Genomic DNA, 24,421 nt, shown 5'->3' with positions numbered 1-24,421 from the left:
GAAAGCACGTCCTGATGCTGACTCGGAATCTCCTTTCTTGTAACGTGAATCCATTTGTGTTCTTCCAGATACACACCCTTCGAGATACATCAGTCACTGGAGCAGGGTGGGGGGGGTAAAGAAACCATTTTCTGAGGCGAACCCTTTCAACCACCACGATCACAAAACCCCCAGGGCGTGACGTCACCGGCCATGGCACGCCGCCGCCGCGACTTACGAAAGCGGTCGTCAAAATGGCGGCCACTTAAGGCAGGCAATCCAGCGAACCTTGCCCGAACGCACCACGCCGGCGCGGGCCCTGTTGCTAAGCAACGCCACCGGGCCGGGCGGAAGAAGGGAAAGCGGGCGCCGCGCACTTACGCAGTGGCGTCATCAGCGGAAGCTGGTGGGGGGTGGGTTGGTTGCCGCTTTGTCGGAGCAGGTGCTGCGGCTTGTTTTCGGTGAGGCGTTTAAAGGGCTGCGGCGGCTAAGCCCTTTTCAAGGTGCGGGGGGGGGAGGGGAGGCGGCGCGGCGGGGCAGGGGGCGTTGAAATGCGGTTAATACGGGGAAGCAACGCAATGCGTCATGGGAGAGCGCGGGGCCTAGTGGAGGAGGGGAAGGGTCGGCCCTGTCCTCTGCGGTTGTGGGGCGCGTGATACTCCGCTTAGGGCCAGTGAGGGGAGACAAGGGGCAGCCTGGCTGTGTCGGTGGGTCAGTTTAGGCGGGTAGGTCGCCTAATCCAAGGTCCCCTGGTGGGAGGGGGAAGCAGAAGGTATTATATTTGAATGTGTGGGGGTGTCATTGGGTTTCAGGGGCGCCCCAGGGGGCGAGCTGGTTTCTCCCATGGGTACCTTTGGAGAGGAGGAGGAGGAGGAGGAGAGGGATCTGTCCAGAACCTGTGGGGACGTTTAAGAGTGTGGGAAGGAGGCCGGTTTCATGCTGGGAGTGATACCTGGGGCGTTGCCTTCTTGTGGGCAGGCGGCGCTGGATGGATAAGATGATGGGATGGTGATGGAGGAGCCACTTGCTAACCCATTTGTTTTCTGAGAAGTAGATGTCTCCTGCTGTTTGTCATCTGTTCCCTCTTTGGGGAGGGATGGGGGTTGCTGCTCATGTTGTAATGTGGGGTGACGGCAGCTTCCTGCCTTTGTGTTAGGTATAAGAAGATGGAAGGCACATTCCTGCTCACCAAGGGGGTGAAATAAAGAGAAATTGCCCCAGTTTTGATGGGGTTGAGTGAAAATGGGCTCTGGTGCATCAAAGAGATGCATTAAAGTCAGTTACAAGAATGGAGAGTTCTGCAAAAGGGAAAGAATGTACTTCACTTTAAAAAAACTGAGGTGGGGGAGCTCAAGGGACAATAAATTGAAATGGGGATTCTAGTTTTAAGGATTCTTTAGATTCCTGTCATCCAGCACTTACTAACTTTATTAATTCATTAATGCTATCCTTCTGACGTGAAAGCATGTGTTCAAGCATGACATTTGTTTCGGTTGCTGCACCTTAGCTTGTATAAAATAATAATTGCAACTTTTCTTGGAGTTGGGCCTTACAAATTTGTCAGGCATTTGGGCAGATAAGCTCAAAGTTCAGTCATACTGCCGCTGTGGTGCCCTTGCAATGCCCCCATCTCTTGTTGAGTGGCTTATTGGAGTAAGATGACAGAGTTAATTTGTAGTTAATTTTTTGGAAAGGCTCCTAGTCTCAGTAATTGTTAGCATTCAGCATGGATAATGTGTGTTGCTTTTTAACTCTTGCTGCTCAGCCATCAGTGAGCAGTAGCGTCCGTGCATTATTTTCATTGAATTAGTTATGTCAGAGCTTTCAAAACTTTTCATGTTGGTGACACACTTTTTAGACATACATCATTTCACAACAGAGTAATTCAGTTTTACTAGCAAACTGGAGATTAAACTAACCCCTTTCCAGCCCTGGTTGGAGTGTGGGGACCGTTTGCGCAACACACCTACACACTGCAACCGACACACAGTTTGGAAAGCTCTGATCTATACTATGTTATAGCAAGCTATATTTTCACATGTATTTCCCAAGTACCTCCCTCTTTTGTCCACTGATCAAAAACCAAGTGGACAGTAGCGACACCATTCCAATCATTGATGCATTAAATGCTTACAGCATCAGTAGCAAGCAAGACAAAAGTATGGACTGGATAAATCTCTACATAGTGTTTTGCCTCAACTGTTTGAAAAAGACTTTCCAAGCACAGCAAAAAATGATTCACTTTAAAAAAAAATCTGCATTTATATGTTAATAAATTGAAATATTTCTGGACTTTGATTAAGCCCATATCATTCTGATGTGGCATTTCTTATGTCTCAAGCCTGACATTAGTGGTTCACTTTCTGTTTTATTAGCATGACTGAGGAGACTGCAAAACCAACCAGACTTTACTTTCACTGGATAATCCCTGTGGACTATGACATCCAGATGTTCTCCCATCCCTTAGTGAAAATAAGCTCTGAATCCCTATGCGACCAGCTAAATCTGCTGCAGTGCTTTGTAACAGTTTTTCCCTGGAGATGGCTGTCAGCTGATAGGCTGCTGCTTGTGTTTCTGGGGCAGCAGCTTGCAGAGGTGCCACATGATGGGCAGCTGGTCATGAAGCATTAGCTGGAACTGAGAGGTGAAATTCAGAGGCAACAGAATTTTTGAGTGCTGCATAGTAGGGGTTAGTTGTGTGTGGCGCATAAAAATGAGACACCATGGAATAGGCTTTCCTTTTTTACAATTCTTAAATAATATTTTCAGAATTTTTATGCTCTTCTCTTAATTCAGTTTGAGGTGTTCCAGTCCTAGTTTTCAATCTCTGTGAGAGAGATCTAAATTAATCTACAATATATGCCTTCCATGTACCCCAAAAGGTAGATAACAGAATTGATACCTTTCTGGTGAGTCTTACATTTATCCTCCTTTTTCTTTCTCTTAAAGGCAAAAGGATTCTCACCCTAGTTTGCCCGGCTCTTCTCTCTCACTATGGGGGAGCTCTTCCGGAGTGAAGAAATGACCCTTGCGCAACTTTTCCTTCAGTCTGAAGCAGCCTATTGCTGTGTCAGTGAACTGGGAGAACTTGGGAAGGTCCAGTTTCGAGATGTATGTATCTGGCCCTGTTGGTCCACACAATTTATTGTGTTGTTGTTTGTGACAACTGTTACCTATGCTCAAGGATTCCCCCCCCCCACTAGGATATAACTGAAGCATCTTTAGATTCTGTGAAGGTATTAACTATCAATGTTGCTGCCTTTTGTTGTGAATGATTGTTCTGTGCCCTACAATGATCAAGTACTCAATTTCATGCTTGCCTCCATCATAAGGTCCTAGTACAGGTTACAGCAATTTAAAAATAAAATATTAGAAACAGTGTGAAACAAATTACAATCATAAGAATAGAATGGGTCCTGAAAAGATATCTCAAATGTTAAAAGCCAGGCGAAAGAGGTACGTCTGCAGCATACAACAGAAATCATACAGTGAAGGTGCCAGGTGTACCACTGTAGATAGATAGTTTTATAACAAAGGGGCTGCTGCAGAGAATGCTTTCTCCTGGGCTGCCACTGCTCTCTGAACTTCTAAGGGTGGTGGAACTAACAAATGGGCTCTTTATAGATCTTTTATTGATCGGGTAGCAATCCTTTGCATTTTCTCTTTGAACAGTTAAAATGTTCATGAGCTTTCTGTGACATCACACCAATATAGTTTATGGTACAGAAGGGTTTGGAGATGAGCAACAACTGGTTTTCAGTCACTGCACACATGTAATAGAAATTATGTTTTGTTCTTATTGACAGCTAAACCCTGATGTGAATGTGTTCCAGCGTAAATTTGTCAATGAAGTCCGGAGGTGTGAAGAGATGGACAGGAAACTTAGTATGTCATTGCTTTCTCTTGCATGTGCATATGCCAGGCATAGGCAAACTTTGCTCTCCAGATGGCTTGGGACTACAATTCCCATCATTCCTGACCACTGTTGCTGTTAGCTAGGGATGATGGGAGTTGTAGTCCCAAAACATCTGGAGGGCTGAGTTTGTCTATGCCTGGCATAGGCTGATGGGGCTAAATCAGTCTGGGATCCTTTAAACCTCTCCACAGATTTCTGTGGCTATGCTAAATACCGGTAATCTGCATATTGTACATTGTTGCAGAAATTAGAACAGGATCCAAATCACGAGAATATGATATACAACGTGACATGATACTTAGCAGCATAACAGATAAAATAGAAGGAAAATAGATTCCAATAGCAGCTAGCAAAAGTATAAGATGTCCTTGTTGTGTGGAAATGAACCCATAAGGTCAAAATTCCTTCGTATAAGTCTGGGGAGAGTAACGTGATTATTTAGTCCTCATGCAATTGTTATTTATTAAGGCATGCTGCATCCATTCTACTATCATGAAATCAGAACAAAATATATGGTAATAATCTACTTTCTTTGACCTGTGGTTTTTAAACTATCATTTTGTAGATTATTTAAATGAGAAGAGATGTTCATAGTGGAGGTGTTTGTGTGGTCTGGTGGAATGGGGCATCAGATGGTCAGTTGCACAGGGGAGGTATGCAGATCCGTGAGGCCTTCTCTCACGTATATGATATTACATACTCTTCTTAAATCATCCCCTCATTACAGTTCTCCCCCTTTTTAGGGTTTGTGGAAAAGGAGATTAAGAAGGCCAACATTCCCATCACAGACACCGGCGAGAATCCAGAGGTGCCATTCCCCCGAGACATGATTGATTTGGAGGTAAATAACACTGTGGCTTGTAAAATCATAGCACCTTGGGGTTTTGCAGGGCTTATTTCTCTTGATACAGGGCTGTGAAAAGTGAATATTGAGTGGGAAAATCAGATTGCAGAGGAAATAGCTAGAACTGGATGCTGAATAGAGTTTTAAAGAAAAGTCTGGGGAATACCCTGACATATTTTCCTGGTTTGTTAACCATGGTTCAGCCAGTGTTCCTTAGTCCAGACATTAACAAAGAACACTGGTTTAATACTAGCCACGGTCTTTGTTCTGAAGGTGGTGCACAATAGGGGATGAGGGAATAAAGTGTTTTGCTCCAGCACTTGTTCATGACTTCATAAGCAATCATCGAAACAGCCTTGATGGGAGCCCAGCTTTTATAGGTCTCTAGTTTTCCAATAAAGGGAATCATAAATGCATCAGCCAATGACAGTTTACTTACTGATTTATATAATTTGTTCAAGGGCATCTCTGGCTGTAAAAGGTAAAAATAGTAGTTCTTTAATGTAGAAGATTATCTCTATTCTAGCATAGGATTTGAATTTGGCTACAGAGAGATTAAAGGAACTGACAGTTCATACATCGAGGAAAAGATGCGTCTACTACAGCATGTTGACAGCTAATAATCAACTCACTTTCTCCTTACTTCTCTTTTTTTCTGCAGGCAAACTTTGAGAAGATTGAAAATGAGCTCAAAGAGATTAATACCAACCAGGAAGCCCTGAAAAGGAACTTCCTGGAGCTGACCGAATTAAAATTTATACTGCGCAAAACTCAGCAGTTTTTTGATGAGGTCAGAATATCGGATGTTTTTGCTTCTTATGCAGCTGGGCCAGCTCATCACAACCTTCCACTTTTCTTCTTGAGAACGCTTGTTTAAGTTGCAGTTTTGGGCAGCAGTGCCTCCCCTTAATTTTGAGAAACTTCTACAAGTTGTTTTCCATCATTCATGCAAACATATGAGCTAGCCACCCCATGGCTTACATTATGTGCAATTGCTAAGTGTTCATGTCTAGGTAAAATATTCCTCTGACACTTGTCAGAAGGGTGTATAAACCTTTGATCATGTAGAGCCCCCGAAAGATTCCTGGGGGCATGATGGAAAAGGGCTTGGAAAGCAGAGCACCTATCCAGATTTCCAGTTGCTAGGATCAAAGTTTCAGTAATAAGGAAAACTGAATGCTAGGATATTTCCAGCATTCCAGAACAAAGCTAGACAAGCAAGAAAAGTATGGATGCACAGTGATCTGTCTTCCTCTTTTGAATAGTACAATGTTAGAACAGGTCAACAAGAGCTTTGCACAATCTGAGCCTTACCTAGGTGTCAGGCTGGGAGTCCCTGATGTGTTTCAGACTTGCTGCTCATGCCCTTCAGATTTCTAGGTATCTGGACAGCCAGTTGGCTAGGATTTTTCTAGTCCTGTTAGTCATTTAGGAAGGGTAGTAGAGAAAGTGGCAGAAGTTAAAAAATCTGGATCAGCAACTATTTTTGACACATCATTAAATGAATGTCACTAGCAAATCCAAAGAAATGCTTTAGAAAAGTCTGTTCTTCCAGGTGGTGATATGATGGCACTGAACACGTTTAGATTTATGTTCCCAAGACTGTAGAGTTATTGACTCAATTAAGAGGCTTTTTGCAACCATGATATGTCATGTTCAACTTGGATAGTTGGAGCCCTCGTAAAGGCCTGAAACCTGTGGTCCAGTAGTGCTACCCTCCCTCTAATTCAACACTCAGAGAAAAATGGATTTGTTAGGTAAACAAAATGGGATCTTGCTTTCCTTCTTTGAAAAACGACAAGTTTTTTGCTGCCTCTGCTCTTGCTTTGTGGATGATAATGTGGGTTCTTGGAGAATATGATCAATAATGGGTCTAAGCTCCTTGTCTTCAAATGTTGAAAAACAGTTTGTAAGCTGTGGTCGGTTTGGGTGGTGCCTCCTGGACACACACACACACACACACACACATGAGTTGTGCTTTGGGTTTTGCAGCTGCCATCTAAGTGTGGAATTTGGTATTGAATGTGACATTCAGCATCCTGAGAATCTTGGCTCGTGTATATTTTAAACTGAGTGTCTGTCTGTTAAGGGTGCCAAGGTAGGATTGAAGGCAGTGTCTGGTGAAATCTCAGAATGTTGAGAGTAAATTGCACAGGATAAGCAAATATATAAGCACAAATTTGCTTTTTTCTCAGGAGCATCGATGGCCATAACCTAGCTTAATTACAAATGTGGCCTCTGGTAAAAATTAATTGCTGAGCACGGTGATAGGGCCTTTCTAACATTTCTGATATGATCCTTTGCTGTTAACCATCCACCTAGCACTAAGGCAGGGGGGCTGCATGGACAGCTTGTTCCGTCTGAGGTGCAATGCTCAAATGGTTCTCAAGAAATACTTGAAGCAGCTGGAGCACTTAGAAATGTGACAGCTAGGATTAAGTGGATATATGCTCAACTTCCGCCTTTGAAATAAAAATGAAGTTCCTGACCCTTCACAGTTGTGGAAAAACACTTGAACATGTAGTGTTTGGGGAAGCATCCAATCTTGGTGCAACAAGTGCTGGTTAATTTTACTTTGGCTCGGCAACCTGCATCTATGTGTGTAAATGTTGAGCTTTGTGTGTTGTTTGATGGCCAACTTAAGTATCATACCTGCTGAAGAGCAACCTTATATTGGACTGCACAACACCAGCTACCTGACATTGAGTTTAGGTAAGTTATGTGATGATTTTGATTTTTGCCCTTTACCACAGCTGAGCTTTTTTTGCAGTGCATTGTCCAGCAAATGTTTTTTTCCAAGTTTTCCCACTTGGGCATTGCTGGAGTTGCATTTCTTCCAAGTGCTTACTTGTACTAAATACAAAGCGTAAATGTGAACATTTACAGCAGGATCACATGATGGTGTGCTTCTTCATATAAAAGAACAATCCCTTCTAAGCAGCATGCCTGTTTTCTGCATACAGGATATTTTGTGTGGTGGAACATCACATCACTGGAACTCCACCTGTGGTGTGAAGTGGTACATTCCAGACACAGGTTTGGCCACGTCTTCTGCTGCTTAAGAGAGCTAGGCCTTCACAACTTTTCAGCTTCAAAATCTAAACAGGGTATAATGAATGGTAGTGCTTGCTGAATGGTGCAGTTGCCTCTACAAAGTCTCTTTTTAATGTTTTTAGGATTGGGGACCCATCTGAGCAACTGTTTAGACTAAGCAGGCCACGGTGAATAGTATGTACTGTGTAACTTTCCACTGAAATGTAGTTTCCTCAGAGTCATGAGTTGCTTCATGTTTGTTCTTTGAAAGAGCTTCACATAAATAGATGATGGTCCTGTCAGTGATTCAAATTTAGGGAGCGGTTTTTAAGGTGGCACAACAGAGCTATTGCTCAATCATCTTTTTTTCCAAACCACTGAGAAACTTGCTGCTGCAGTTCAACATTTGAAGACTGTAAAACTTTGGGGGAGTTTGTGAAATATTCATAACTTGACAGCAAGAAATGGTTTGCGAGGCCAAGTCTTTGATCTGTGGACCCTGAATTCAGTTGTGGGAGCTGCAGGAGGGAAGATGGGGCCCGACAATTAACGAATGGGACCACAATGCCAGCGAAGCCATTTCTTGCCTATGAAAAAGGACGCAATGGTTTTGATTCTGCTAAAATGGTGATTCTTTTCTTGGTCTTCATATTTTTGCTTTGTGAAGAACAGTAAGAACTGGAGAAATATCTCTGGATCTATTAACCATAAGTGCCCCAGAGTAGACTGGAAGAAGACTGGAAAAGTAATGGTTAATGGCATGCAGTTTCCATCTCTTTCCTCTGATTTCTTTCTTTTCTGTCATCATCTTCAACCCTTAGTTCTCATTCTCCATCTGTCATCTGTTCCTCCTTTTGGTGGTCCCTGCTGCAGTTGTTGCGGACTGTGAAAACTGTATCTGTGTTTACTCTTGTCATTCGCTCAAGGGCTTGTGTGTGTGTGTGTGTGTGTGTGTGTGTGTGTGATGTTTTGTATATCCATTGCAGAAAGACCTTGAGCTGCACACCCTGGACAACAGCTAAAGTATTTATAGAGTGCCTCTCATATTTTAAAAAAAATATTAAGGTGGTGTAAAAGTAATACGCAAGTACAATAAAACATAAAATGCCATAAAAAGGATGCTCTTGTAGGAAAGCTTTCTGATTGTGCATTTCTTCTTCAAGTTGTGGGATGGTTGCTGCTTGTTGGTATAAGAGATGCTGATACAATTCAATCCTCTTTAGCAGGAACTATCACTGGGTCTGAGCTTGGCCCTCCCAAACAACAAACGAAAGCTAAGACATTGTCATCAAATTGATGGCGGAAGTGGCACAAGGTTTGAAGCAAGTCTCTACCTCCCTGCCCCTTGCTGACATCCATTTTCCCTCCTTCGCATGGGGAGGCTCCCTGTAACATAATTTGAGGACTTGTACAATAGAAATAAACATTTTTTGTACTTGGAAATGCAGTTCAAGATCTTTCGCTTTAAAAAAAACCCAGCCATTTGTGTTCTCCATGTACGTATGTTGGAGGAGCTGTGTTTTATAGAGTATGCTGGCATTTTATTTCCTGCTTTCTTTGTTGCATTCCTTGAACAGTCAGGCAGGGGACTTCAGCATGGTGGTAGGCACAACGAGGGGAGATTTAGGAGGAAGCAAAGAGGCCTTGAAAGCAAATTATCTTTTGTGAAACGGTATCATGAATAGGAGAGTTGAAAATGGAAGAATTAAGGCTAGTTCGCCTGATACTGTTTCTGCCAGGATATCATGTGAATCCTGCCTATGCATTTCTTACATGGGACTTACCTACACATCTGTTTTGCTACATGCAGAATGAAATAGATAGGGGAAGATATCACCCTAGCCTCTCACTCTAGACTCTTAATGGGCAGAGCCAAGGTGGATAGTACTTCCTCAGGCTGCCCACAGCTGTGACCCATTCAGCTGTCCGCTCCACACCCAGTTCCAGGTACAGCAAGTTTGTTGAGTTTCCCAGGAGGTCCAAAGGATGGGGAACAGGGGGTCCCTCCACTCACTGCTCTTTCTTCACTCTCTGTCCTCTCCTCCTTGAAGTATTGTAACTGTGGATTGGATGGGGAACCTGTGGCCCTTCAGATGCTGTTGGACTCTCATCAGCCCAAGTCAGCATGGTCAGTGGGCATGGATGATGAGAGTTGTCATCCAATATCATCAGGAGAGGTCACAAGTTCAACATTCCTGCTATAGATTGGAGAAGGAATTGGAAGACCAGGGGAGCATATTTCAGCACACTCCCATCTTATTACCCTGTTGCCGAAAGCTTGTGCTTTTTACAATTTCAGGGATATTTTAGGAGCCCCTTTGTGTTCTGAATAGCAAATCAGTCTGCCTGTGCTGCTGGACTGTGGTCTGTACTCATGGCCAGTTGCTTGGTCTGATATGTGTGTCTTTGGATTCTCATGCCCTTCGTTTGCAGGAGCCCCTTGCATGCGTGTTGGAAGGTGACGTCTTATTTTAAAGCCACATCTGCTTCTTTTCTCCAAGTGTTTTCTTTACCGTATGGGCTGTGTCAAGGTGGAAATGATTTTGACTGTTTTGTCATGTTAATGCTGCCTCTGAGGGTGTAGCATCAACATCCTTCCTGAGCTATATCATGAGCGCTTGCGCAAGTTAAGTTTCCATTAAGTCTTAGCCAGCAAGTTACAGGGGAAATGATTAAGTTGTGAATTCCAGCTAAAAAGATGAAGAGCTAAAAAGATGTTTTAGGGGAAACAATTTATAAAAGAAATTAAATAATAAACAAATGTTCTAAGTCATGCATGCTTTGTTTGAAATAAAGCGTGCTGGGGGAAAAGGGTGTCAAAAGTCCCTTTTGTGGGGTTCACCCAAGGTGCAGAAGTAGCAAGTTATTTGCATTTGGGGGATATAAAATTATCTTGTTCCTCTTCAGATCTTTCTGCAAGGTCAATCTGGTCAAATAAATCAGAGCTGTGTATGTTCTGTACAAGCACAGAACTTGGTATAAGACAAGATGATGCTGTACCTTTAGAACCTGGCTTCTTGATCATATTGAAATAAAAATAAATAATAAAAGCCCTTTTCTAGCCATTATGGCAGAGTATTCTTGGAAGTGTGTGGGCGAACCCTTCTGAAATCTCGGAAGCCAGTGAAGATTGCTAATGAGATTTCTATTATTTGTAGCTGGGTCCTCCATGTTCTTTGCCACGTACAGCTAGCAAAAGCAGAATAAATTGGACAGAGCAATCACATTTCATAATAAATCATTCATAATAGGATATTACGATGATTTGCCTAAGTTCTGATTCAGCTTGCAGAATTCTGGTTCAGATTTTTAGGCCCTGGTGTTGGGTATAAGCACCCTAAAATCCACATATTTCTTAAAACGATCTTAAATCTTTTTTAGTATTTAAACTTTTGTATGTTTTAAAGTAGGGTTTAAAATTTTCTTGACTTTACTGTTTCATCTTTCATAAACTGCTTTGAGGTTTCTTTTTCCAATCAAGCAGTATATACATTTTATTAAATAAGTAAGTAAATAAAGCAAAGGTTTAGACCCCTCTGGTCATGAAACTAGGCAGGAAAAATACATAGGAAATGCCTGCTGAAATCACAGAAAATGGAATAGGGGCTGGGAGGCTTTCCAGGACTGAGCTTCAGTGCCCTACATAACTCTTGCTATTCCCCATTAGTAACAGAAGCAGAATAAATTACAGTATAAGTAGGTAGGCGCTTTAGTTTGCTTAATCATAACCCACTGACACTTAACTTTGTTTAGTGTAGAACATGGTTTGCTTTATGGCAGAATTTTAATATTTTGTTATCTTTTCCCTAAGGTTCATAGTATACATAGCCCAGTGTATATAGCAGTGTTTCCCAAACTTGAGTCTCCAGTTGGACTGCAATTCCCATCATCCCCAACCACTGGTTCAGCTAGGTAGGGTGATGGGAATTGTAGTCCAACAAGAGCTGGAGACCCAAGTTTGAGGAAGCTGGTATATATCATCCAGTTCTTGGCCAGACAACCTCTTGCCTTTCTTCCAACTTCTGTGTACATGTTTGCTTCTCTCTATTGAGCCTGGAGCATCTTTGCTGAGGCTGATAGCATGCACTAGAGTACAGAGCAGCTGCATAGTTGCATGGTGGCATTTAAAGGGGGGAGGGGAGACTCCCTTTTCAAAAGTCTGCAGAGGCTTGAATGAGGGATTGCCTGTTTCCCACCATATTTCTTTGGAGCTTAACTTGCAGTTTTTATGCCCAGCTTGGAAGGTCTGTGTTTCGCAAGCATCATGTCGCTCTCCCTCTGTTGGCTTTGTGGAGATGCCTTGCTCACCTTTTCTTCACATCCTCCTAGAGCCTTCTCTTCTTTCATTTTTTCCTCCTTTGGTATTTCTTTGCTTCTCTCCATCCATCTCCTGGTTCCTCATCCCCCTGCATGCCACTAACTAGTTTCATTAGATGTTAATTGATTTGTGAATTCAGGCTGAATTGCATCATCAGCAGATGGCGGATCCCGACCTGTTGGAGGAGTCTTCGTCTCTGCTGGAGCCGAGTGAACTGGGAAGAGGAACCCCGCTACGGTTAGGGTACGTGCAGCTTTCACTTTTCAGCAGCGTCGGTTGTGTTCTGTAGGATCTCTTCTGCGCATCAGTCATGATTGGTTAAGGCCGTAGGACTTGGGTTTGCATTCTTCCATACTATTCTTGATTCCTTGGAGGAGAGCAAGCTATTTCTTGGTGTTCATATTATTTAGCTGAATCTGAATTAAGTTGCTCAGTATTAGATCTGATTGAACAGGATGCATCTCGTGCCAGATTGTTGACAGAAAAGCAGTTAACTGACAGCAGTTCCACTTTTATGTTTTTGGAAATGTAAAGAACCGAATAAATATTGGCCCCAGGCTGTGCAAATAATATAGAATTTCTGTAGCTTATCAGTTTTCACTCTTCACTCTATCTCCTTGTAGTGATGCTTTGATATTTGGATAGCCTTGACAGCTGCTATGGATGCCTTTTATGTGCACCAACAACTGATAAACAGAGTTTTAGATTTACACAATAGTGGATTTTGTTCAGATTCTGAAAGGCCGACATGGAAATAATGATTTTCAGTTAAAGATCTACTAAATTTGTCCTTCTCTTAGCATGCAAAATTCAGGCAAAATGACAATCCTATGTGTTTTTCTGTCTGCATGAATTTTGTTCAGCTTCCATTCTCATGTTTGATTTCATGTAGTATTGTACTTGATACTCACTTGTTTTATTTTCTGTGGTGCATCTTAGTTTTTTTATATAATTGCTTAATCATTGTTAAATGGACCATTTTAACAAATAGTGTCCTGCAGCAAATTTCCACCTCTTTGAGAATGTAACTTCTTTAGGTTTTATTTCTATAACATTTGCTAATTTTTGCCTCATCTCAGATTTTAATGCCAATCACGCTTTGAACTAACTATCTAGAACCCATAATGGTTTGAGGTTCCGAACATACAGCAGGTATACTATGTGGTGTGTAGAGTGCTTGGCTGCTTTTGTTTTTCCTTTGTCTCAACACTCAGTGCCATTAGATTATGCCTCTCTCCTTGGTGTAGCAGTCTTTGGGAGTAGACTGTAACCTATAGCTGGTCAATTCAGACACCACATCGCATATCATGATTCACAAATCCACCTCAAAGCACGGTTCCCCATCCTGTTTTGCTGGTCAATTATGAAACAGGGGTTGCCAGTTTATATGTCATGCCAAACCATAGTTCTGCTTCCTTAGCCACAGTGTGTCAAGCCTTTCTATAGGCACAGCACAAAAGAGCAAAAGTGGCTTCATAATCATAATCATAATAATGCTTCCAACAGAATATTAAAAATAGAATCAAACATTAAAAACTTTCCTAAACAGGGCTGCCTTCAAATGTTTTCTAAAAGTCAGGTAGTTCTTAATGCTGGAAGAAACAGAGTTTGAATCCTACCTCCTTCTTTTTTTTACTAAAATTGCATAGACAGTGGCTTGTTTCCCTTTCACATTCACCAAACCATTCATGTTGGGTCCCTTTCTTGCTTTCTGTTGCCTTTAAAGTATCTGTCTGTGTGTCTTCCAGGCCCTGCACTGAACAGAACATTGCTGAATGCATACTAATTTCTTTTATTTTTGTGTGACTTCCATTGTGTTCAGATTTGTGGCTGGTGTGATCAATCGTGAGCGGATCCCTACCTTTGAGCGGATGCTGTGGAGGGTGTGTCGTGGAAATGTCTTCTTGCGTCAGGCTGAAATTGAAAATCCACTGGAGGACCCTGTGACGGTATAAGGACTGCTTTTGCAGCCACAGGCTGCTGAGGGCTGTCAAGATAAAAGCTTGCAGCCTAACTTCTTACAGTGTGTTCTTCTTAACAAAAGCTTGACTTCTGTTGTGGATCAGGGAGAAGTCATATTTCATTGTATCTGAAATATAACTGCCTGCTTGCTTTGAAGCCATTGATAATGCCCTCATTATGTGGAGGTGTAGGATCATGAAATTTTAAAAGTGGCCTTTTCTTTTGACAGCTTAACAATTCACTTATAGAAGTTACCTTTTATCTCAGTATCCTCAAATACATCCTCAAAAGAGTTTTATGTCAATATCCTTAAAAATATATTCTCAGTTGAAGTTTTGACTATGTATGGTTTTAGTCCACTAAAGAAGAACATTAAGCTAGATGAATGAGCTCAAAAACCAAATGCTCTCTAAATATTGGATAGACTTGATTTAAGTACATGTTTGCATATTCTAATGTCGGTGTGCTATAATAATTAAATTTGTCACATGTTTTAAAATGTAAACAAAACGGATCCTGAAACGCACTGTTAAATGACACAGATGGATCTGCTTTTGTTAACTTAAACAACTAACAGTATCAACAGGGTTAGTAGTGAGGACAAATAATGGTACCCAGCCAGATGGGCGGGGTAGAAATAAAAATCATTATTATTATTATTATTACTATTATTATTATTATTATTATTATTATTATTATTATTATACGAGGTAGTAAGTAGTATGGAGCTTGAATAATGCCAGCTACTCTAGAATTTGGGCTCAGGGGTTACCCTAAATCTTGGGAAATGCTTCCAGACAGGCTTGACTCTTGGGTGTCTTGTTTGAGAAACCAAACACCAGTTACAATGAAGGTGAAATTAGGATTTGTGAAAAGTTCAGATGGGTGCGTGAGAGGCAGAAAAGAGGTCTCTCTTCCCTCCACAACACAGTTTGAAGCCCCTAGTCAAGGTTTATTTTGTTCCTACCACCTGTCTACTAATGTCCAAGATAAGCAAATCTTCTCATTTTTCCTTCATTTGCATGTCTGTATATGCTGCAGAAACCAGCTGTTTGTGGGGTGGGATATATATTTTTAAAGCACAGTCCCAGCTTAGGATTCAGAATGTCTTTGTCGTAGAGAAGGCAGTCGGAATCATAGCAATCAGCTGCCTTCATCCTTAACAAAGGAAAGTGTAACGGACAACAAGGTTGCACCCATCCAATGCCCCTATTCTCATCAAGGCTGCACAAAAGTTTCCTAATGGAGGTAGCCCGGTGTCTTGTTCTTGAACAAATGCAGGAAGGGGGGGAAGTCGCTATCTGAGCCCAGCCAGCTGCCTGAAGAATGCACTGCTGGCCTCCCCGGAGAGTTCAAGGGTTTGGACTCTAAAGTCCACCACATACATCAGTTCCGTTCCATTCACTCCTTTTCCTTCTGCTTGTTTACTGCAGATCACGTCCTTGTTCAGCTGCTAGACTTATCTGCCTGGGTTCTCTGGTTACATTGCAATTCCTCTTTATACCAGCCAAACTTAATTAGATAGGGTTATTAATCTCTGCTTCTCCTCCTCCCCTGCCCTCCTCAATTATTCTGCAAAACCACAATGAGTTTACTCGATAGCCTCTCCCTGGAACACGTATGAGAGCCTTGCAGGGTCTGAGGTGGAACTGGATACATTTTGAAAGGCTCCCTAATGCTACAGATGTTGGCAGGCTGCTGGGTGTGTGTGTGTGTGTGTGTGTGTGTGTAGTTGAGACCCAGGAAATGGCTCCATATTAGTGTTAAAGGTTTTGAAGGCCTAACCCCAGAAGCTTATTCCGCTGTTTTTTGAAGGTTTCTCTCTGCATTGGTTTCCCCCCTTCTCTTCTAGGGGGACTATGTGCACAAGTCGGTGTTCATTATTTTCTTCCAAGGTGACCAACTGAAAAACCGAGTCAAGAAGATCTGTGAAGGGTAAGCAAGTTGGAAATACGGGAGGTTCTTGGAGTTCAAGCAGCTCATTCCAAATTCATGTAGAGCTGGCTTTCAAGTGGTGAGCACTCCATCATATTAGCTGTGTTGTCATTTTGTCACTGAAGCAGACTGTGTGCCTTTCAGATTCCGGGCTTCTCTCTACCCCTGTCCAGAAACTCCACAGGAAAGGAAGGAAATGGCTGCTGGAGTCAACACCAGGATCGATGACCTTCAGATGGTATGAATGATGCGGGGGTGGGGAACGATCAGGTTTTTTCCCCCTTGGTGCTCCTCCTGAGCTCTGAATTGTTCTCTGTTGTGGTTGGTTTGCTACCCTCAGGGAAGTTTATCTTCAATTATATACTCTAATAGGGGGTGTGGTGTTCATTGATCTAAGTGGACAGATAATTTGGCTGTGAAAGCTAACTGCCAGGTGTCCCTCGAATCAGGTGTTGGTTCTGGTCCAAACCCACTCCCTCCTAAGGCTATAACTATTTTCTTAATGAAGTATTTTTAGGCCATATCTCAGGGTAGACACCCTCACAAGGCTGCTTACAATGGTAGACAATAATAAAAATAGATAAAATAAAAACAACTATTTAAGGACCTCCAGGTAATAGTATACATGATTCAAAATAATTTCAATTTCAGCACTGTAATACCACCAACAGGAAAAAATCAAGGTGGTATAGATAGTTTTTAAAAATCCTGCATAAAAACGTTAATACCTATCTTAGTGGGTAAAAAATGCATAGAGGTGCAGCCACTGAAAATGCTATTGTGTGCCTGCCCAACCTACTTGATCTCAATACACAGGCAAGATCATGTGGATGAAGAAGGTCCTTTAGGTAACCTGGTCCCAATACTTTTCCAGTGTACCTTGTGACACCTGACTAAGCTTCCCTGAATGAGACATCCTTTATTTCAATCTGCTTCCCTGGCTTGGGTATGCAACTTTGGTAGCCTTTGTAGACTATCTCCTCCTGGGAATTGGCAGGGCGAATTTCTACTTGCTGATTCTCTTAGACCTTGGAGGTTTTTGGCAGTGTAAGCTACCACATCTCATTACTTGATTTGGAGCTTCTAGTGGGCGTTCAATGCCAGCCTTGAGTTGCTTTTGGTTTCTCTGGATGATTTCAGAAAGTAACCTTCGAAGAATGCCAAGCCATCTGCTTACTGGGTATTTTGCATTCAGGGGCTGCATTTGTCTCTAGCCATTAACTCTACTGGCTAGCTTCTTGGCCCAATTCAAGGAGCTAACTTAACCTGAGATATCCTAGTCTTGCGGAGCCCCTCTTCTGCCTCGACATATTTTTCTTTAGCAAAGGCCCTACTGAAGATCCTGACATAGTACGTACTGGCATAGTACGTTGGGCTCACCATTGCCCTGAGGCAATGGGCTGCACTTCTTGTGGAGGTAACAAATGCAGCTCTGTTCAGCCCTCTGTAAAGCACTAACTGTGGTCATTTGTTGGTTTTTGGGTACTGTCAGAAGTTGGCCTTGCTATAGCTTCCAGAGTGGTTATATTATTTTAGTCTTTTTAATAGACTTATTCTGTCTATATGGTCATTTTTCAGATGTAAAGTTTTGAAGCAATCTGGTCTTTTTCACAAGAAATCTGCCAAAGTTGAGAAACTCCCCACGCAGTCTCTCCCCCCCCCCATACTGCATTTTTTCTACCAAATGCCAGCAGAGGTGGGGCAGGGGTGAACATTCTCTTACTGGGAATGCAAGCAATTTGTTCTTTTGGCATACTCGGCAGGGATGCTGTGGAATATGTAGCATATGTAACTGCAACAACATGGTTGGAATTGCAGAGTTCGTGAGCAGGGGGTGGTCCTGTCCACCCCCATTTTTCAGTCTTCCTCACCACTGCGTAGTTATCATTCCCTCCCTCTGCCTTCAGCTAAACATCTTGTTGTTCTTGGGCTGGAAGGGATTTCTGGGATTGTACCATGGAGGCATGGACATGGTTGTCTGCTGTACAACAAAAAACATTTGGGGGAGGCGGGGGGAGGGAAGATATAAAGTTTGTAGCCTGTATGGCTGCAAAAATAGGATCTGAAAATATGTGCAGTCTCAAGCTGGAGTGGGTTAAGTAAAATTTCCATAGATGATAGGGTAGAGAATGATGAATGCCCCATTTGAGTCTCATCTTTCCTTGGTTAATCGAAAGCAGAATAAACATTGCACGTTAAGACTATGGGTAATTGCATTTATTTTAATTGGAGCACGTAATTCCCTGTTTTCTGGATGCAAAATCCATAGTATGCACAACCACAGTCTTTGTTCCAGGCTTCCTGTATCTCCGGTTACAGCAGAATTCTCAGAATTAGACACTGGTGGAATGCAGTTCAGCATCTCTTGAGCCTGGCCTTATGTGACACGGTCCCTCTTCCCCTTCAGGTGCTGAACCAAACCGAGGATCACCGACAGAGGGTCTTGCAGGCTGCTGCCAAGAACGTCCGTGTCTGGTTCATAAAGGTGCGCAAGATGAAGGCCATCTACCACACCCTGAACCTCTGCAACATTGATGTGACCCAGAAATGTCTCATTGCCGAAGTCTGGTGTCCCGTTGCTGATCTTGACTCCATCCAGTTCGCTCTCAGGCGGGGCACGGTAAGTACAACTCATACCACTCTGGCTCTACTGCTATGCCCTGAAAACACTGCTGGTGCACACTTCCAGTGAAAGCATCTTTATAGGCAAAACATGGGGGGAATCCCATTGGTCTTGGAAGCAAAATCTGCTGCTTTTCCCAAAAGACTCTTGGTTTTTGGATACAGGTGTCCTGAGTCGAAACAGGACTGCAGAATAGCCGTGGCTAGTTTCGTGTGCGGACACAAAGTACTGCTCTGGCCTTGACAAACGTGCTTCTTCTCCAACCCTGATATTTGTGTGGATATTTCAGTGGCAATCTATTTCTTTCCCTTTTTGTCTCCACCCTCTAAACGGGAGAAGAGCACAGTGCACTCATTTGAAATCTGTCTGACTTTGAAAACAAACACAACCTTTGGCCCAGATTCCTCACTTCTTTCTGAAGGGAAGAGACTTGCCTAGAATTTTTAGCCTATAACAAAGATACACCCACAGCTTGGATCCCCTTTCTGACTCTGTAGTGTTAGGCCAACTGAATTCTTCTAGTTCTGGACTCGTTTGGATGGTGACGAGTAGATCTTTTCCACTGGGTTTTAAAAGCTCGTCTGATGCGACGTTTGTTTTCACATAATGCACAGGACATTTTAATACATGCACACCTTCCTGCCTTAAGGCACTTGACTGGGAGAGGGACTGGAATATATTAATTGATTTGCTGTTAGAGGCTCAGAAGCTAATCCAGTCCAATCTCTCTTGCCTTCGGAAACATGCCTAATCATGTAATTTGCATCCCTCGGAAACAAAATGCAGCTGTGCAGGGAGCCTGCAGAGTGGCAACCTACAAGAGCTTTCTAAATGATTAGGAATAGTGTTGATAAGTTGATCTTGGTTTCTGCTCCACAACAAGCTAATCCCTCTAACCTCCAGTGTGTTTGTGTGTAACAGGAGCACAGCGGATCCACTGTCCCCTCCATCCTGAATAGGATGCAGACCAACCAGACGCCACCCACATACAACAAGACAAACAAGTTCACCGCTGGGTTTCAGAACATCGTAGATGCCTATGGCATTGGAACCTATCGTGAGATCAATCCAGGTAATGGCGTCTGGCCTACTAAAAGCAGCCTTTCCTTCTAGCACCTGATAAATTGTTGAAGAAGCTTGATCTGTTTGTTCTCTCTGGCTTGTGCATCTGCATAACCCTATGTGGAGAGGAACTGATGTTGCTTGGGGTGGGGGAGGGTTGACTCTTAGCAAATATGACTGCAGCATAGATCTCTTCACCACCCCCCCCCCCCTCAGAAACTAAACAGATTTATGAACATAGTGAACCAAATCCATATAGAACTAAGGAAGCCAAGGAGGCATGCATCTGCATGGGAGGCCGCCTTGAACCCCATGTAAACTGCTTCTCAGCTTCCTTCAGAGTGAGAATGGGAAGTATAATGAATAATAAAAAAGACACAAAACTTTACAGCATTTTAAGGTATGCTTGTCAATCTTCTTGAGGCATGTGTAGAATGTGATTAATAAATTAATAAATAAAATAGAAAGGGAGGTATCAGCAGGCTCATGGGAAAGTCGAGATTTGTAAAAGTAGGAAAATATTTAGGGGATCCCCCTACCCCACAAAAAACATCCCACAGTTAATTAAGGGCTGAGCATGCACAATAGGTACATACTGCTGGCTGGCAGGGTAGAACTGAGAATTGGAAAAGGATGTGGATGGCTGGAACCCTGAATAGGAACACTTCACACTGGAGTATTTTGTTGTAGCTCTCACTTGCCATGTCTAACATTCATTGTTAAATGACATCTCCATGAATTTAGTAAATCCTTTCTTGGGGAAATAGGCAGTTGTGCTAGTTCATACAGGATACATTAGCATTTGAAAAATAATTAGGTTTGAAATACATTATCTTATCCCAAGCTAGTTAATTTCCCTTACCTCAGAAGCAGAATTGCTCCTTTGCTAGCTTAACGCAACATCTCCTTCATGAAAACTAAGCAACTTCTGTAGAGCAGAAGGACAAGGGTTGGGGGGGGGGTTGGTCAGAGAGAAAGAAGGCTCTGTTAGAGAGGGATCTGAGCACCGAGAAGGGGAAATGAGTGAGCTGATATGTCGGCTTACTTTTAATCCAATTTAAATGAGTGTGAAGCTCATTTCCTTACACAAGGACTTCTGTGAAATATTGTAAAGCTGGATGAGTGGTGGCTTGTTTCTTCAGGGCAGCATAGGCTTGTGAAAGAGAGAACGTCTAGTCTTCCGAGTCAGTTGCGCAGAGTTCAGCAGAATGGCCAAGTAGCATCCTACAGCCCTGAGTGGTATGAAAAGAAGACGTAGTAGTAGCCTGAGCAGAACAACTTTATTAAGGCTATTTAGTTAGGTGCATTTAGCAGTCTACTACACAGTATAATATTATCCACTTTGATATATCTAAAGATATGGCTGATATTTGCCCAGATTTCAAGTATTCATTGCATTTACCACCTAAACAAATTGCCAGTGAGACAGTGGTATTTCAGAATGCACTAAGCCAGCTCATATAAGGAGTCCATAGGGCGAGCGGTCCAGAACTGGTCCTGGGACGGTTGCCTCTCCCAAGAGATGGGCTGCGTTGTCCATCATGCACTTACCTTCACTTGCATCCCCCCCCCCAGCTCCATACACTATCATCACCTTCCCGTTCCTGTTTGCTGTGATGTTTGGGGATGTCGGCCACGGAATTCTCATGACGTTGTTTGGTGTGTGGATGGTGATCCGGGAGAGCCGTATCCTGTCACAGAAGAGCGACAACGAGGTATTGACGGCAAAACCCCCCCCCCCACAAATTTGGGCAGGTTGTGGGGTTGGGAATGAAAGCGAAAGTGAAAGATCAGTCTCCAGCTCCTTGTGAAGTATTTGATTCAATCTTCAATATGAAGAATTCATTGTAATCTTGAGAATAGCAAGAATTAGTGAGGTCCTTTCCTGGCAGAGTTGCGACTTTTGCAGCCTTTAATAAGCGTCCAGAGACAAGCTTCGCATGCTGCCATAAGGCTAGTAAGCTTTGAGAGGTACGAGAATTCGGTCTGGAGAATGGCAGGGGTGCAAATAAGCTTCACTTAATTTAGTCACAACTACTGGGAACTTGTTTGGCATTCAAATTTGAAGGAAGCTTTGCACTTTCTGGTGTTTTTTTGTCTCCTTTCCCTGGGCAGAGCAGGCAGGCGTTTTCAGTAAGTCTCTGTCCGTCTGGATCAGACCTGTGGCCTCTCAAGCCCTGGAATAAGGTGGACAGAGATTTCCCTTGTCTTTGGTCACAGTGTCCTTCTCTGAGGGGTGACAGTGGTGGGGAGACAACAATGTCTTGATTATGCAACTCGTATTTTTTATCTCTCCCCCCCCCCTGCCTCTGCCCCCAAATTCTCCTCCTCTTGTTTACTGGCCAGATGTTCAGCACCATTTTCTGCGGCCGCTACATCATTCTCCTGATGGGTTCTTTCTCCATTTATACCGGCCTGATCTATAACGACTGCTTCTCAAAGTCTCTCAATATGTTTGGCTCATCCTGGAGCGTCCGGCCAATGTTCCTGAAATCCAACTGGACGTAAGTTGATGAGATGCTCACAAAGGCACAAGGAAGGCCTGTGAAATGCTCGCTGTGAGCAGTGTGCTAATGCGGGAGGGGTGGGTGGGAAGAGGAGGACATGGCAGGGATGCAGCAGCACCTCCTGTGTGACTAGCGTATTCTCTGTGTGGAACTAAAGAACCAGAGCTGTTTCCCGCCCCGCCTCCCCTGCCCCCCAGCTGTGTCGAAGATGCGCTCCAGTATTGTGCCTGTGTTGTACTCCGCCAGTCATTCTTTGTTTATAGCTTTCTGCTCTCTTGCCCACAGAGAAGATCTTCTCAAGGAATATCCTAGCCTTCAGCTAAATCCTGCCATTGAGGGTGTCTTTGGCGGGGCATACCCCTTTGGCATAGATCCGGTAAGAGCAGCTCCTTGCAGCTACTGTTCACGTGTAGAGTTGTTTGTTTCTTGAACAGCAAGTGTTGATCAGGGTGGTAGAGTTCTGAACTGTGCCACTTCCTCTTAAGTCTCTTTTTGGGCAGCCACCGTGTAAAGAACTCCCTGCATACTGTAAGCTTAGCAAACCAGGGAAGAGGCTGTGCTGAACTGTTCCCCTTCTGATGTTGCTTTATGAAGGGAACTTTTGAAGTAGGAGAGTATTTTTTAAAAAGACTGAAGCACTACAGTCCTGAATTACTCTAGTACCTCTTTCTATAGAACAGCTCTGTCTCACAAATTAAGTACATAGAAAGCTGCATCATGCAGAGTCAGACCATTGGTCAGTCTATCTTAGTACTGCCTACACTGACTGGCAGCAGCTCTCCAGGGTTTCAGGCAGGAATTTCCCTTAGCCTTACCTAGAGAAGCTGCGGGTTGAGAACCTGGGACCTTCTGCATGAAAGGCAGATTCACTAGAGTCAAATGTGGCATGTTACTGCTGTGGAACGGAAATGCCCTTGAAGTTACTCACCCCTAAAGTGCAACTTGTGTAGTCTGGCATCAGGGAATATTAGTGGGCAGTAAGATTGAGACCAAAGTTCACAGTGGGGACAGGCAGGCCTTCAATTATGTGGAGAACACAGGGGAGGGAGATCCACCCAGATCCTTGGAGTATCCTTTACACTCAAAGCCTTTCACAGAAACTGTCTTAAAGTTTTTCCTGTAGCCATGAACACACGGTTAACATTTTTAAAAATAAAAGACACACCACGTCATGCTTGGTCTCAAGGATGCTTTATAAAGTAAAAGGAATGTTCCTACGGAGAGCAGATTATTTTGGATGTTACTGGGGATATTATGGGTTTGGGTGTACTTAGTTAGCTGTTTCACTGTTTGTCCTCTTCCTTGGTTCTAAACACCCTTGGGTCTTTGCACTTTGCACTAGATCTGGAATATCGCCACCAACAAGCTGACCTTCCTCAACTCCTTCAAGATGAAGATGTCTGTCATTCTGGGCATCATCCACATGCTCTTTGGCGTCTCTCTCAGTCTGCTCAATCACATGTGAGTGTGCTCATTTTAGTTTAGTAGTCAGTAGACAGGCTGAGAAGATGCAGGACCATAGAAAGCTGCCTTATACTGAGCCCAGACCTTTGGTGTGCCTTAGCACAGTACGGTCTGCACTGACTGGCAGCAGCTCTCCAGGGTTGGAGACCTATCTCTTGTATCCGTTGATTGAAGGCAGGGTCTTAAATTCCTTCTTTGCATATCCTCTAGCTACTTTAAGAAACCTCTGAACATCTACCTCGGGTTTATCCCTGAAATAGTCTTCATGACATCGCTGTTTGGCTATCTGGTCATCCTCATTTTCTATAAGTGGACAGCCTACGATGCTAAGAACTCCATGGATGCACCAAGTCTTCTCATCCACTTCATCAACATGTTTCTCTTCTCCTATGATCCCAAAGAAAAGATGCTTTATAGGGGACAGGTAGGTGGTTTGGTGAGGGCAAGAGCTGTTTTGCAGAAAGCAGCGCCTTCCTTGTTCTGGCTTTGTGTGTGTGTGTGTGTGTGTGTGTGTGTGTGTGGGAATCTACTGTTGAGCTGGGAGGGGCAAGAATCCTAGAACTGGAAAGGATCCTGAGGATCATCTAGTTCAACCCCTTTCAGTGCAGAAATATGCAGCTGTCCCATATGGGGATCGAACCTGCAACCTTGGCATTTCAGCAAGAACTACTCCTTTGCAAACCACATGAAAACATGCAGAAGCTCCCATTTGTTGTGAAGTTTGTGCAGGAGCACACACATCTGTATCTGCTAGCATTCGTGCAATTCTTTAGAATAT

The 24,421-nt window shown here is 43.2% G+C and overlaps 1 protein-coding gene across 9 annotated transcripts in view; it reads left to right on the top strand.

The window, feature by feature from the left end:
- Positions 1 to 333: 333 nt before the first annotated feature.
- Positions 334 to 24,421, top strand: part of ATP6V0A1 (ATPase H+ transporting V0 subunit a1) — a 43,027-nt gene continuing 18,939 nt past the window's right edge. For 3 of the 9 annotated variants that reach the window (XM_081837747.1, XM_081837746.1, XM_081837743.1), the window contains exons 1-16: positions 335 to 482; positions 2,929 to 3,090; positions 3,786 to 3,864; positions 4,639 to 4,736; positions 5,401 to 5,529; positions 12,251 to 12,333; positions 13,913 to 14,039; positions 15,905 to 15,987; positions 16,132 to 16,225; positions 18,395 to 18,607; positions 19,532 to 19,682; positions 21,248 to 21,387; positions 22,019 to 22,176; positions 22,465 to 22,555; positions 23,522 to 23,640; positions 23,854 to 24,067. In XM_081837747.1, the coding sequence (XP_081693873.1) occupies positions 2,974 to 3,090; positions 3,786 to 3,864; positions 4,639 to 4,736; positions 5,401 to 5,529; positions 12,251 to 12,333; positions 13,913 to 14,039; positions 15,905 to 15,987; positions 16,132 to 16,225; positions 18,395 to 18,607; positions 19,532 to 19,682; positions 21,248 to 21,387; positions 22,019 to 22,176; positions 22,465 to 22,555; positions 23,522 to 23,640; positions 23,854 to 24,067 (1,896 nt within the window). In that variant the 5' untranslated portion in view covers positions 335 to 482; positions 2,929 to 2,973. Of the gene's footprint in view, positions 483 to 562; positions 705 to 726; positions 752 to 2,928; positions 3,091 to 3,785; positions 3,865 to 4,638; positions 4,737 to 5,400; positions 5,530 to 12,229; positions 12,334 to 13,912; positions 14,040 to 15,904; positions 15,988 to 16,131; positions 16,226 to 18,394; positions 18,608 to 19,531; positions 19,683 to 21,247; positions 21,388 to 22,018; positions 22,177 to 22,464; positions 22,556 to 23,521; positions 23,641 to 23,853; positions 24,068 to 24,421 lie in introns of those variants that run through there. The other 6 variants (XM_081837745.1, XM_081837744.1, XM_081837742.1 and 3 more) reach the window with 4 other exon arrangements.

This window comes from Podarcis erhardii, assembly GCF_964252035.2.
Source record: "Podarcis erhardii genome assembly, chromosome: 13".
NCBI classification, from domain to species: Eukaryota; Metazoa; Chordata; class Lepidosauria; order Squamata; family Lacertidae; genus Podarcis; species Podarcis erhardii.
The sequence above is the reverse complement of the archived record's forward strand: the minus strand, read 5'-3'. Positions and strand labels throughout refer to the sequence as shown.